Source organism: Tachysurus vachellii, chromosome 2 (genome assembly GCF_030014155.1).
Source record: "Tachysurus vachellii isolate PV-2020 chromosome 2, HZAU_Pvac_v1, whole genome shotgun sequence".
Lineage (NCBI taxonomy): Eukaryota > Metazoa > Chordata > Actinopteri > Siluriformes > Bagridae > Tachysurus > Tachysurus vachellii.
In genome coordinates this window covers 33,587,420-33,601,529 of record NC_083461.1, presented here as the reverse complement: position 1 = coordinate 33,601,529, position 14,110 = coordinate 33,587,420, and the positions used below count along the sequence as shown (strand labels likewise).

Sequence of the window (14,110 nt, the reverse complement as noted above, 5' to 3'; positions counted from 1 at the left end):
ACTCAAGCTTAAAATAACAAAAGATGTAAAACCACCTGTTTCAGCGATAAGGATTTATTAAAATAATTCAATTGGAATTCCTTTTGCTGTGATAAAAGCTGACAAAAAAAAAGCATACTAATAAATCTCATTAATATTAGCACAAGTAAGAGTTTTTGACTAAAGTTTCTGACAACGGTCAGTGTTAATCCAGTGCTGTACACATGAGACTGTCACACTTGCATGTTTTCAATATCATTTTTTATTAAAAATTGCATTAAAATACAAATTTTTGCCTCTTACATAGTCAAAAGCAATGGGCTTCATTTTAATATGCATATGTACAAATAAAACAAATATTACAGAAATGTAAAAAGTAAAAATCTTTAGATGAAATAAAACAAAAACGATATTGTATGCTTGAATTACAAGATTGAGAAATGTACGTTCACACAGGTAACATGAGAAATGTTAGAATTCAATCATTTAGCTTCACTCAATCAAATGCTTATTGATTTCAGTCGAGTTGATGTTGTGCTTAGAAATGTATCCCGAAGCTCAGCTTTAACATGCATTAAGTATTAAAATCCAGCAACTGCACTGAACACAGAAACATCGATAAGACGTGAAAGAGCCACAACATAATACAAAAATAACTTTCAAAATCCCATACTTACATTTTAAACCTTAGATCTCAAGACTTTTCATGATGTCAAATTTATGACAACAATCTTGTACATGTAACTTGTTTGCAGAAATGATCTAGCATTTTTCTCTATGTATATGAAGCTAGCAAATCTTTTATTGTATGCCTTTATCATAGAGGTGTAGTAGTTATATTAGCACCATGTTATTTTTAAATATATAATCTATCGTATGTTATCCAGCAACCAAGTTCTAACATCCCCTCACATCAACTGACTTCGTTGCATGGCTTTTTGTTTTAATATGTACTTTAACATCCAAAGCTTGCTTTTCAAGACCTGTGCCAAATGTTTGTGCTATAAAAAACTCCAAAATGCAGGAACCCACCCATATCTTTTCTTAATAATGCTTCAAAACCAAAAATCAGGCCTTATCGATGTTTAAAACTATTGCATGTACCATCATATATCACTTCTGGTGGAATTCAGGCTTTCAGATGATCCAAACCGATTGGTCCATGTCTGGCTTAATTCCGTGGCTGTGAGTTAAACTCGTTGCAGATGTTTTGTATGATCTTGGGCACATACTTGTAGAGGTTGTCGAACTCATCCACAAAGAAGGAGTGATCTTTGTCTGGGTCTGTGGCAATGTACTCAAGCTCATCCTGTGCAGCCCAGGCAATGCCGATGGAGTAAGCAATTACACCTGATCAAAGAGTTACAGCATGCTTAATGTTTAGATATTATTAAGAAAAGCCTTTCAGACAAATTCGGATTGAACGTTGGCTTGATATGTGCGAATAAATACCACTGACAAAATCAATGACATATCATATCAGTTTCATGTACAGAATCTTCCAATATAGTAAAGTAAAGTGTATAGTAAAGATCAGGAGATTCACAGAATATGCTGGAATTTCTACCTCTTGGTGTTTTGTTAATTATTACATTTAAAAAGACATCATAAAAATGGAAAACCTTCTAGCTTATTCCTGCCCACTATGGGATTAAGTTATGGATAACTGGATAAAAAATTTGGGAATTAAATTAAGAAATCTTGACTAACCTAAATTTAAGGAATTGTGACTAACCTTCAGTGGGTTTTTGAGAAATTTCCCAGGTTCTAAATCTTACAGTGTTGTTTAACGCTTACCTGAGCGGTGTACTGCCAGAGCAGGTCCACGCACATCGTCGTAGGAACGCCCGTCCGTGATGACAATCATGATCTTACGCTTGTTTGGCTTGGACTTGCTGAAGAGCTTCTCAGCAGCATAAGTGATGGCAGCACCCGTACTCGTACCACCACTCCAGTAATTAATATGACGAATGGCATTTAGGACATCAGCCTTGGTGTTATGCTGGCCAAAGGCAAACTCGAGTCGCTGCTCATAAGTGTACTGCACAGCACCAATGCGTGTATCCGTGTCGGAGATCTCGAACTCACGAGTCACGTTGGCCACGAACTGCAGCACCGTACGGAAGTTGCCGGTACCTACGCTGCTCGAACCGTCGATGATGAAAGCTATGTCGTTGGCATTCAGGCATGTCTTACTGCACACAAGCCGGTCTGTGTCACACACACGTTTCACCAGAGGCTGTGCTGCCTTACGCAGAGCAAACCAGCTGCTCACAGGTAGAGAGAAAAATCCATTGGTCCTGCACACAGCCTGTTAGAATAAATTTACACATAAAAATAATGACATTAGCAATTTGTGGTTTAATGACAAAGTTTAATGACAAAGTGCTGAATAAGACTCACATGAAAATTTATACTGTGCTACGATAGAATTGCATTGAAAAGTGTATACCAAGAAAAACCCACAATGATATCGGGGCAAAAATTGGATCCTTATTTGAGATTTCATAATTTTAATATGGTCAGTTTCAGTCTAGTTTGATTTTGATTCTAATATGGAACCAAATTGAGATAAATATATTGTTTAATTGGCTTTTGTATATGTAGGTGTAAAATCTATCTATCTATCTATCTATCTATCTATCTATCTATCTATCTATCTATCTATCTATCTATCTATCTGTGATAATGTTATTTTGCAAATGTCAACAGGATGATTAAAACAAATTGTGCACCGTAAAGAGACATGCAATAATCTATAACTGTAGCATACAACTACAATGTGGTCTATCAAATAAGGTTTGACTTATTAAAAAGGCCAGTAAATGTATGCAGTGTTAAAACCCTCAGTTAAACTGATATGCCTGCTAGCACAACACACACTACTGCTGGGGTGAGAATGGCTCGAATATAATCTGATCAGCAGTCGTGTGGTAAATTATTAACCCTGAAGTGCACTTAGTACCTGTTAAAATGTCCAGGGAATGTAGCTACAAATTAAGTTCACTTAATAAAGTAGCTAATAAGAAGATATATAAATGAGAGATGTAACACTATATGACAAAATATTTGTGGTCACCTGACCATCACAACTATATGTGCTTTCTGAACATCATATTCAATACCTTTTGTATTATATTATAATAAAATCTGCTCTTTTTTTGGAAGGCTTTCCTCCAGATGTTGGAAATGCATATAAAGATATGAATAAGAGTCACACTTCTTTTTGTTTTGAAAGCTTGCCAGAAATATTTACATGGACTCTGGTTTAGACCAGGAGTGTGCATCAAGCACATCAAGTACCATCAAGAAGGTACAAACAAAAATACCTTCTAAAGATGATTAAGAAAAGTGGTTCATGTTCTCTGGATGAGAACAATTACGAGCTGATGTGGCTACGATTCATGTTTCGGGGATTAAAACTTAATAGAAACAGATATTACACTAATTAATAGAGATGTAGATTACCTTATCCACAAAATTGGCCTCAACCACATTGTGCTTCTCGCTATCATCTGGACCCTCAATGGTAACAAAAAAGATGTTGATGCCTGATTCCCTTGCTAGTCTTGAAGCCTCCTCTACTTTGTCTGTAGGCCAGCCATCCACCAGCACCACAGCAACATTAGGCGCCCCACCTCGGTTTCCATTAGCATCACTGAAGAAATGCTTGTTGATGTAAGAGAGGGCTTTCCCTAAATCACCACGAGGGGGCAGCAAAGATCCAGTTAATACAATACTAGACAGAATACACAGACCTCCTTTTTCAAATCTAGTCACATTATGAAGGTTTTTGGTTTTTTTCCCCCCCTGGGATTGTTTGGAGATCCATAGCTCTGGAAAAATGAACTCAAACAGAGAGTGAACACAAGCAGAAAAGCACTGAATCAGAAGTAGCAAAGGATTTTTATTTCGCAGTAAGATATATTGAAATGTGTAAAGATTCTGAAGATGCAATTCAGTTACAAAATATATGAAAGAAATCTTAGTATTTTCTTTTATTTAAAGGTAGTTTCCACTATGTGTAATATATTCATATTCATCTTCAGGGGATTCTGAGCCTATCCTATGATCACTGGCTGAAGCATGAGCATACTGTGAATTTGATGCCAGTCCATCACAGGACACCATACACACACATTTACACACTCAGTCACAGCTAGGGGCAATTTAGAGTGGCTTAGTGGTTAGTTTGCCCCAGACCACCTGGTTTTGGGGTTTAATTCCTGCCTCCACACTGTGTGTGTAGTTTGCATGTTCTATCATCCTTCCTCTGCAGTCCAAACAATTCTAAAAATCTCTAAACCGAGTGTGTCTGATTGTACCCTGTAATGGGCTCCCAGTTCCTTGCAACCCTGAGCAGCATAAGCATATGACACTTACAGTGCCTTGCAAAAGTATTCACACCCACTGAACTTTTCCACATTTTGACATGTTACAACCACAAAGAAAAAATGTATTTTATTGGGATTTTATGAAATAGACCGAAAGAAACTGGCACATAATTGTGAAGTGGCATGAAAATTTTAAATGGTGTCCAATTTTTTTTTTTTTTACAAATAAATATCTGAAAAGTGTGGTGTGCATTTGTATTCAGCCCTCTTTACTCTGATACCCCTAACTAAAATCCAGTGAAACCAACTGCCTTCAGAAATCACCTAATTAGTAAATAGAGTGCAACTGTGTGTAATTTAATCTCAGTATAAATACAGCTGTGCTGTGAAGCCCCTAGAAGTGTGTTAGAGAACAAACAGCATCATGAAGACCAAAGAACACACCAGACAGGTCAGGGATAAAGTTGTGGAGAAGTTTAAAGCAGGGTTAGGTTATAAATTAATATCCCAAGCCTTGAACATCTCACGGAGCATTTGTACAATCCATCATCCGGAAATGGAAAGAGTATGGCACAACTGCAAGCCTACCAAGACATGGCCGTCCACCTAAACTGACAGGCCGTGCAAGGAGAGCATTAATCAACTCTGGAGGAGCTTTAGAGATCCACAGCTCAGGTGGGAGAATCTGTCCACAGGACAATTATTAGTCGTGTACTCCACAATAGTAAATAGAGTGCAACTGTATGTAATTTAATCTCAGTATAAATACAGCTGTTCTGTGAAGCCCTCAGAAGTGTGTTAGAGAACATTAGTGAACAAACAGCATCATGAAGACCAAAGAACACACCAGACAGGTCAGGGATAAAGTTGTGGAGAAGTTTAAAGCAGGGTTAGGTTATAAATTAATATCCCAAGCCTTGAACATCTCAGGGAGCATTTGTACAATCCATCATCCGGAAAGAGTAAAGAGTATGGCACAACTGCAAGCCTACCAAGACATGGCCGTCCACCTAAACTGACAGGCCGTGCAAGGAGAGCATTAATCAGAGAAGCAGCCAAGAGCCCCATGGTAACTCTGGAGGAGCTGCGGAGATCCACAGCTCAGGTGGGAGAATCTGTCCACAGGACAATTATTAGTCGTGTACTCCACAAATCTGGTCTTTATGGAAGAGTGGCAAGAAGAAAGCCATTGTTGAAAGAAAGCCATAAGAAATCCCGTTTGTAGTTTGCGACAAGCCATGTGGGGGGACAGCAAGCATGTGGAAGAAGGTGCTCTGTTCAGATGAGACCAAAATTAAACTTTTTGGCCAAAAAACATTAAGTTTCAAAATGTTGTGTGTGGCAGAAACCTAACACTGCACATCACCCTGAACACACCATCCCCAGGGGGATGGTCAGAAGCTGGTCAGAGTTGATGTGAAGATGGATGGAGCCAAATACAGGGCAATCTTAGTTAAAACCTGTTAGAGTCTGCAATAGACTTGAGATTGGGGCAGAGGTTCAAATTCCAGCAAGACAATGACCCTAAACATACAGCCAGAGCTACAATGGAGTGGTTTAAATCAAAGCATATTCATGTGTTAGAATTGCTCAGTCAAAGTCAAGACCTAAATCCAATTGAGAATCTGTGGCGAGACTTGAACATCGCTGTTCACAGACGCTCGCCATCCAATCTGACTGAGCTTGAGCTATTTTGCAAAGAAGAATGGGCAAAAATTTCACTCTCTAGATGTACAGAGCTGGTCGAGACATACCCCAAAAGACTTGCAGCTGTAATTGCAGCAAAATGTGGTTCTACAAAGTATTGACTCAGTGGGGCTAATACAAATGCATGCCACACTTTTTAGATATTTATTTGTAAAAAAAATTTGGACACCATTTATCATTTTCCATTCATCATGTTGGTCTATCACGTAAAATCCTAATAAAATACATTTTTGTTTGTGGTTGTTACGTGTTGTAATGCGAAAAAGTTCAGTGGGTATGAATACTTTTGCAAGGCACTGTATGTTGTCAGCAGCTATTGAGAATAATATTTGTAGTTGGCTTTATTTACAAGCCCCTTTATAATAGCTATGCATGAATGCATTAGTTTATAAAAACAAACAACATTATTCATGGTCTTATAAAAGCGTAAAGTTCAAGCTATTTGTTAACTGAAGCAAACATATATAATATTCCACTCCTGGGCATTTATTAGACTGCAGTTTCAGGTTTTCTCTCCTTCTGACTGATTCCTATTTATCATTTGTTAATCGTTTAGAGCGGACCTTATATACAGGTCATTGCAGGAGAAACAATTGGCTCGCATGAAGGTGAGATTTAATGTCTGAAACAGTGTCAGACGTAAGTGGAAAAATCTGCATTCAGTCAACAGAAACAAAATCACCAGTGTGTAGCGGCAGCCCTGTAATTTACTTAACAGTTCACATTTCAATTTTAGATTTAATGTCAACCTTGCATATGTAGATATGGGCAGTGTCGTAGAAATCCAAGTGATAATTGTGGCTTTTTTACATTCAGAGAGAGAGAGAGAGAGAGAGAGAGAGAGAGAGAGAGAGAGAGAGAGAGAGAGAGAGAGAGAGAGAGAGAGAGAGAGAGAGAGAGAGAGAGAGAGAGAGAGAGAGAGAGAGAGAGAGAGAGAGAGAGAGAGAGAGAGAGAGAGAGAGAGAGAGAGAGAGAGAGGGAGAGATGCTTAAATAAGCAACTGCACACATTCTTTGTTTGGGTCCAAGAATGCAATGGTTCTTCATTCATTCATTCATTTTCTACCGCTTATCCGAACTACCTCGGGTCACGGGGAGCCTGTGCCTATCTCAGGCGTCATCGGGCATCAAGGCAGGATACACCCTGGATCGAGTGCCAACCCATCGCAGGGCACACACACACTCATTCACTCACGCAATCACACACTAGGGACAATTTTCCAGAGATGCCAATCAACCTACCATGCATGTCTTTGGACCGGGGGAGGAAACCGGAGTACCCGGAGGAAACCCCCGAGGCACGGGGAGAACATGCAAACTCCACACACACAAGGTGGAGGCGGGAATCGAACCCCGACCCTGCAATGGTTCTGCAATGATTAAATATCTAATCCCTGTTGAGTTAAGAGAAGATGAACCAAACTGAACTAATGAACTGACTCACTGGAAATAGCTAGCTCTCATATTTAAATCCTAGAGGACCATGACACTTTTTGTGTGAAACATCATAAATGTCACAAGGCATTATTCCCACAAGGCAGCAATTGCATGATTAAATCCTGTTCTCCAAATTGCTGATGTCTAACCAAAGATAGAGAGACTGTGTTGTATCACAGCCAGGAACCAATTTCAGAAGGATGAGGAAAATATATGCAAAATAAACTCACTGTTTGAGCTGTACAATTATGATGATAAATATGCACTTTGGGGGGGGAAGTCAAACAGATGATAGCTTACATTTATGTAACCGTTTAAGATACCATCTACTATCAAGTCAACTATGTGGATTTATTCTTGGTAAATAATTATGTTTTGCAGTGATTCCTTTGGTTACCTCCTGCTTTTTAGTCACATTAGTGCTTGCTATGTGATGTGAGAACTAGCAAGGTTTATTACAATTGGAATCGGACATGTTTCACTTACCCACATTGGACAGCCCGCCTTTCTGAGCAATCTTGTCAATGGCAGGCTTGAGTTCTTTGGAGTTGTGGAATTGGCGCAAACTGAACTCTGTCACTGGCTCATCCCTTGTGACCCGAAAAGAAAATGGAACTCATATACTGTATGTCACTGTTCCTTTGTCACTAACTTTCTAGACAAAATGACGGTGGCTTACCCGTACTGGATAATCCCCATCATTGGACCATTTATGCCTGCATTGATGACTTGGGAAACCTCAGCCAGGAAGTCTTTCTGGATCTTAAAACGACGTTTTCCGATGCTCCAGCTGCCATCCATGAGGAATGCGATGTCAACTTTACAGTCTGCAGTGAAAGATACATGCATATCCATATACATGATACAATTCAGCCAATGGAGCAGTTTTTATCTTTAGATTAACCTTAAATTTATAAATATAGCAAAAAGTAATGAAAATGGATGTATGTATGGATGGATGGTTGGATGGATGGATGGATGGATTTTTGGCTTTCAGAGTACTACAGACTGTTTTGTTAATACATAACTCCAATTATACAGTGTCTCTTTGTAGTGTTCGATATTTTATTGCTCTTGAAACTGAAGGTCAACATCAAGGACATTTCATGTAAGTATGCATGTATTAAAGAAATTTAGAGATACTGAAAAAAACTAGATTGAACCTACTCGGGTCTCCCTGAATATCTGGAACTCTGGGGGAGGAGTCTAGAAAGGAGGAGAAATGTTAAGGGATTGACCACAAACCTATGAAATCCCTGGAATCAGCTCTGGGTGTTTCCAGAAATAAAAGGCTTCAATAGCAGAGTGAGAAAAAGAGAGCAAACCAAACAAACTGCCTCACCTGAATCAAAAGGCTTCCCTTCTGGCTTCCGCACTTCCTTCGGCTCTACTGTGAAATTAACATCACACAGATCACATCATAGCACCAAGCATCCAAGCGAGAGTATTATCACTGAGCTCTCAATAGCTCAACAAAATCGAGTGTAGGATGATTTCTGACTAAGCTGCAAAAAAATTTACCCTACAGCAAGTTAAGCCTACTCATTCACTTTAAAAGAGGTTTTCCCAGCCCATTTACTTTACAGGAGCTTATCCCTGCCCATCCATCTTTTCTGGAGGTTAGCTTCCCTCATTCACTTTACAGGAGGTTTGCCTCACTCATTCACTTTACAGGAGGTTAGCTTCCCTCATTCACTTTACAGGAGGTTAGCTTCCCTCATTCACTTTACATTAGGTTTGCCTCACTCATTCACTTTATAGAAGGTTTGCCTCACTCATGCACTTTACAGGAGGTTTGCCTCACTCATGCACTTTACAGGAGGTTTGCCTCACTCATTCACTTTACAGGAGGTTTGCCTCACTCATGCACTTTACAGGAGGTTTGCCTCACTCATTCACTTTACAGGAGGTTTGCCTCACTCATGCACTTTACAGGAGGTTTGCCTCACTCATTCACTTTACAGGAGGTTTGCCTCACTCATTCACTTTACAGGAGGTTGTCATAAGGTCATTCACTTTACAGGAGGTTTGCCTCACTCATTCACTTTACAGGAGGTTTGCCTCACTCATTCACTTTACAGGAGGTTTGCCTCACTCATTCACTTTACAGGAGGTTTGCCTCACTCATTCACTTTACAGGAGGTTAGCCCCACTCACTTGCAAGTTGTACATGAGTAATGAAACCAGTTTTATAAATTTGGGTGACACAATCGCATACCTCTTGTGTGGGGGGTTTCGGGGAGGTAGCTGGAAACACTGTCTGTATCTGATGGTCGAGGAGCTGAGAATAGAAATGGCAGCATAAGGAACATGCCAGGTGTTACATGGTTCTGGTCTTGTTTCTTGAACGGAAACAAGATAGCTATTTCTCTGCTTTTTATTATACATTTAACAGATGATGTTGAGGGGCGTGTGCACAAAAACAGCACCAGTGTTTACTATTCCAAAACCTAGATCCTGGTAGCTTAGAGATGGCTTGGCAGTATCGCAAAGCCTGCACATCATGCCCTTTAATTTAGAAAAACTAAACACTACGAGGTTTTACCAATGCCTTTTGGTGCCACTGTGCGTTCATGGTTTGTTTATTGTTTATAGCGTGTTTACTAAGTGCTAAGCAATCAGTGCTGGAAAAAAACAGATCAAAATATAGATATGGCTGGGTGGGTATTTACGCACCATTTAATTTAAAGTCAGTATCAAAGAAAACATTGGATCAAAGATTCCAAGCAAACACTGTTTTTATGTTGACAGGATAAGTTTAAGCCTGTACAAAAATGTACCTCATTATGACCTTTTCAGTACATGGAAGTTGCTCCAACACCATCAATCCAAAATGGATTTCATGATCAATATGGCTTAAATAAATGTTTTCAAAATTCAAATATGAAAGATCACTTACGAGTCTGTTCAAAGTACCAGGACTCATATTTTGAAATATCTGATCTTAGGTCTGGAGCTGTAAGGAAAGAGCCAGGTATTTCAGACACAGTAAATTCAACCTTGTGCAATAGGGGAAATATACACAAAAATGCAACATCTATGATTGATCTGTACTGAACTTAATATAGATTACCAAACAACACTGTTAAACATGTTTCAAAGTGTAAGTTGATTTGTGACTAATCTGCAAAAACATTTACCCTACTGCAAGTTATCCCCACTCATTCACTTTACAGGAGGTTTTCACTGCCCATTTTCTTTATAAGAGGTTATAGCATCTCTCATTTACTTTAAAGGAGGTTAGCACCACCTATTCTCTTTACAGGAGATTAGCCCCACTCACATGCAAGTTATTCACACCCCATGACTCACCTTCAGATTAGCTCCACCCATTCCCTTTACAAGAGATTTACCCATTTACACTAAACAAGTTCGTTCCACCTATCAACACTTTGGCAGGACAGCCCCACACATTCAATTTATAAACACTCACTCACTCATTTTCTACCGCTTATCCAAACTACCTCGGGTCACGGGGAGCCTGTGCCTATCTCAGGCGTCATTGGGCATCAAGGCAGGATACACCCTGGACGGAGTGCCAACCCACACACTCTCATTCACTCACGCAATCACACACTACGGACAATTTTCCAGAGATGCCAATCAACCTACCATGCATGACTCCGGGAGGAAACCGGAGTACCCGGAGGAAACCCCTGAGGCACGGGGAGAACATGCAAACTCCACACACACAAGGTGGAGGTGGGAATCGAATCCCCAACCCCGGAGGTGTGAGGCGAACGTGCTAACCACTAAGCCACCGTGCCCCCAATGTATAAACAGTTTGACCAAATTATTTTTCATCAGGTTATTGCCTCCCATTTACATTTTCAAAAATTTTATCCTGTCCAGCTGCTTCTTCAGCATTTACATCCTACCTGTTCACTATTTTTCTGCTGGTTAGCAGGTTATAGCCTCCCAGTCTATTTACAGCAGGTTAGTCTCACCACTTTAGAGCAGTTTAATCCCGGCCAGTCACTTTGACACTTGTAGCAGTTATTGGAGAGTATGATGTATGATAGAGTATTGTAATGACCGCCCCCTTTTCTCTCTTTAATCCATCACTAGAGGGCAATATAACAATGTTGGGGAAAATGAGGTCAGAGGTCAATGTTTGTAGCAAATTGGTCACATGTCACATGTTAGCTCAAACTGCAGAGACGATAGAGAAGTTCATATAATGGTTTAGTTTCCCCTTAGGAGTGCGGAACGAGGTATGTTTTGTTATATTTTACGTTTATGTATATGTATACTTATTTGTGACGTTAAAGTCTGGTTATTATGTTTTATGTCAATGTGCTTATGGTTATTTATTTTCTGTTATTTGTTTTTCTGTATAGTTTTACGGTGTCTTGAACGGTGTTTTTGAACGTTGCATTGGACGGTGCTATTGAACCGTGCATTGAAAGGATAATACAGACCGACGCAAGGAAAGGGTTTTGCGTCAAAATAAACGTTCAAACATCAGTGAAAGCTCTCTGTCTTATTCTTTGGGACTAAGGGGCCGCTACAAGTATGATATTGGAGAGTATGGGTACAACATTGTTGTTCCTTTGTTGTTGCCTGTCAGCAAACTTGTCTTTGTATAAACCTCCAGAGGATCAAGACACTTAAAAGAAGTGTCTGAATACAAATTTTGGGGCACAATACAACTGCATTTTGGGCTACAGTACAAGGAAGGATAGGGAAATTACAACAATATTTTTCAGAAGTAGTATTCAGGCATTTAATTCTCATAGTCGTTCTGTTTATGACTATTCATTTTGACAACTGACTAGTAGGCTGCTTTAGTAAGTATTCTGATGTGCTAATGTAGCTAGTAAGTCATCAAGCCAATAATGGGACAATTACCATGACCCTATTTTAACATCTTTTTATATTTTTAATATCTTCAAGCTTTCAGATGCCATTCTTTATTTCCCACACAGTTGTATACATGATTGGCAAAGGGATAGTCAACAAATAGTCAAGTAAAATGAGACTTTTTATTGTAAATAATTACAATAAAACGATTAAAAATAATAATAAATAAATAATAACAATCACTAGAAAAATCCCTTGAAAATGGATTTCAAATTATTTTTTTACATGCTCCTATTACATGGATCATCAATCAGCCCATATGGCTCAAGTTATATAGAAGCATGAAATATGAGCTGCACATTAGCAGAGCTATGACTGTCCAAATGAACAACTGATCTGCATGGATTAAGTCTGACCAAAGTGACATACAATGTTGATTTTAATGCCTCTTATCCCAATTCCCTGAATAACGTTCCTTACCTGGAGTATCACCAGTGTCCCTGTTGCCCCACGTGTAGCCCGTATCTGGCTCAGAGTTACTACTATCTGAACACAGAGAGTTAACATCATAATCTGCAACTACAGAGTGTCTCTTCCTGGCATTCAGGAACATGACATACTGTTATAGAATGACATTCAGAGATGTGCTGTATAAAGAAATTGAGAACTTGCAAGCACTATGCAAGATACCTGTTGGTCTCCTTGGACCAGAAAACCAATCGGGTTGGGCGTAGGCAGGATGTGTCCATTTTCTACGAGCAAGAACTGAATGGAAAGATTGTAGAGATACTCACAATGTATAATGTTCCCAGGTGACTGTGACAGTCTTCTGACTGTGTGTGATAATTTTAAATCAACAATAAAACAAATTCCTCAAATGCATACCCAATGAACCAGACTGATCTGTAACAATGTCTCTTATACCAACTCAGCCCAGTCTGGTTCATCCAATCCTGCAAAAAACAACCCAAACTACCCTTCTGATCCCTCTATAGTGGGCAAATTAGTGAACCTTAATACAATGGAATCATGGAGGTCTGCCCAAAGGCAGATTAGCAATTCATTCTTGTGTTGACTGCACACTAAACTACTGAGCTTCACTGGCGCCATTCCAATTCTGAGGGCCTCAGCTTAGTGCTACAGATAGTTTCTGTGCCACCGCACACATGAGAACAGATCTGAGCTGCTTGGGCAGAGCTTGGTATTGCCATGGCTAAGGACATGGGGAATCTTAAACTGTTGTGTCAGCTTAAAAAAGCTTCCCAGCATGCTTTACAGATGCACACATTCTTGCATGTCTCTCAGTTTATATAGTTTCAGTAAAGGTTTGTAGCTATTTTCTGAAAGCATGAATCTGGGGAACCGCTGGTTGCTGGTCCATTTCCAACCAAGTGTGGTTGAAACCGCTAAATCTAAAATGGGCTGCGGATATTGTTGGACACCGGTTAATTTCCACGTGTAAGTAGCTGCTTGAATTTATGTACTGTTCCTGAAGAGAGACGGACCATGGTCAGGGCAGATAAAGCATATATATATATATATATATATATATATATATATATATATATATCACACAAATGTTTTTTTCAGCATAACACACATGCTTTACATTCTTAACTTTAGGTTATGGTCCAAACAATAAACCTAAAGCTCACATCATTTGAATTTTTTTGGCATTTCATAAAGAGTTGGCTATTTTAAGTAGGAAATAAGCTGAAATCACACACCAGTAAGGCATGTTAGTTGTGCTACACAGGCGTTTAACTTCCTTCTAGAAATCTCTATCAGTTGTTGCATTTAAATGCATACAAATCTAGCAATAGTAAATGCATAGTGCTAGTGGCCCTGGAT

The 14,110-nt window shown here is 39.3% G+C and overlaps 1 protein-coding gene across 4 annotated transcripts in view; it reads right to left on the bottom strand.

Annotated features, from left to right (window-relative positions):
* Positions 1–224: 224 nt before the first annotated feature.
* The window catches only part of vit (vitrin), a 31,061-nt gene continuing 17,175 nt past the window's right edge, over positions 225–14,110 (bottom strand). For all 4 annotated transcript variants that reach the window (XM_060864373.1, XM_060864372.1, XM_060864374.1 and 1 more), the window contains 11 exons: positions 12,950–13,024; positions 12,740–12,805; positions 10,356–10,412; positions 9,675–9,737; positions 8,799–8,846; positions 8,624–8,662; positions 8,136–8,283; positions 7,943–8,046; positions 3,448–3,674; positions 1,777–2,290; positions 225–1,329 (listed from right to left, as the gene is read on the bottom strand). In XM_060864373.1, coding sequence (XP_060720356.1) covers positions 1,151–1,329; positions 1,777–2,290; positions 3,448–3,674; positions 7,943–8,046; positions 8,136–8,283; positions 8,624–8,662; positions 8,799–8,846; positions 9,675–9,737; positions 10,356–10,412; positions 12,740–12,805; positions 12,950–13,024 — 1,520 coding nt within the window. In that variant the 3' untranslated portion in view covers positions 225–1,150. The remainder of the gene's footprint in view (positions 1,330–1,776; positions 2,291–3,447; positions 3,675–7,942; positions 8,047–8,135; positions 8,284–8,623; positions 8,663–8,798; positions 8,847–9,674; positions 9,738–10,355; positions 10,413–12,739; positions 12,806–12,949; positions 13,025–14,110) is intronic.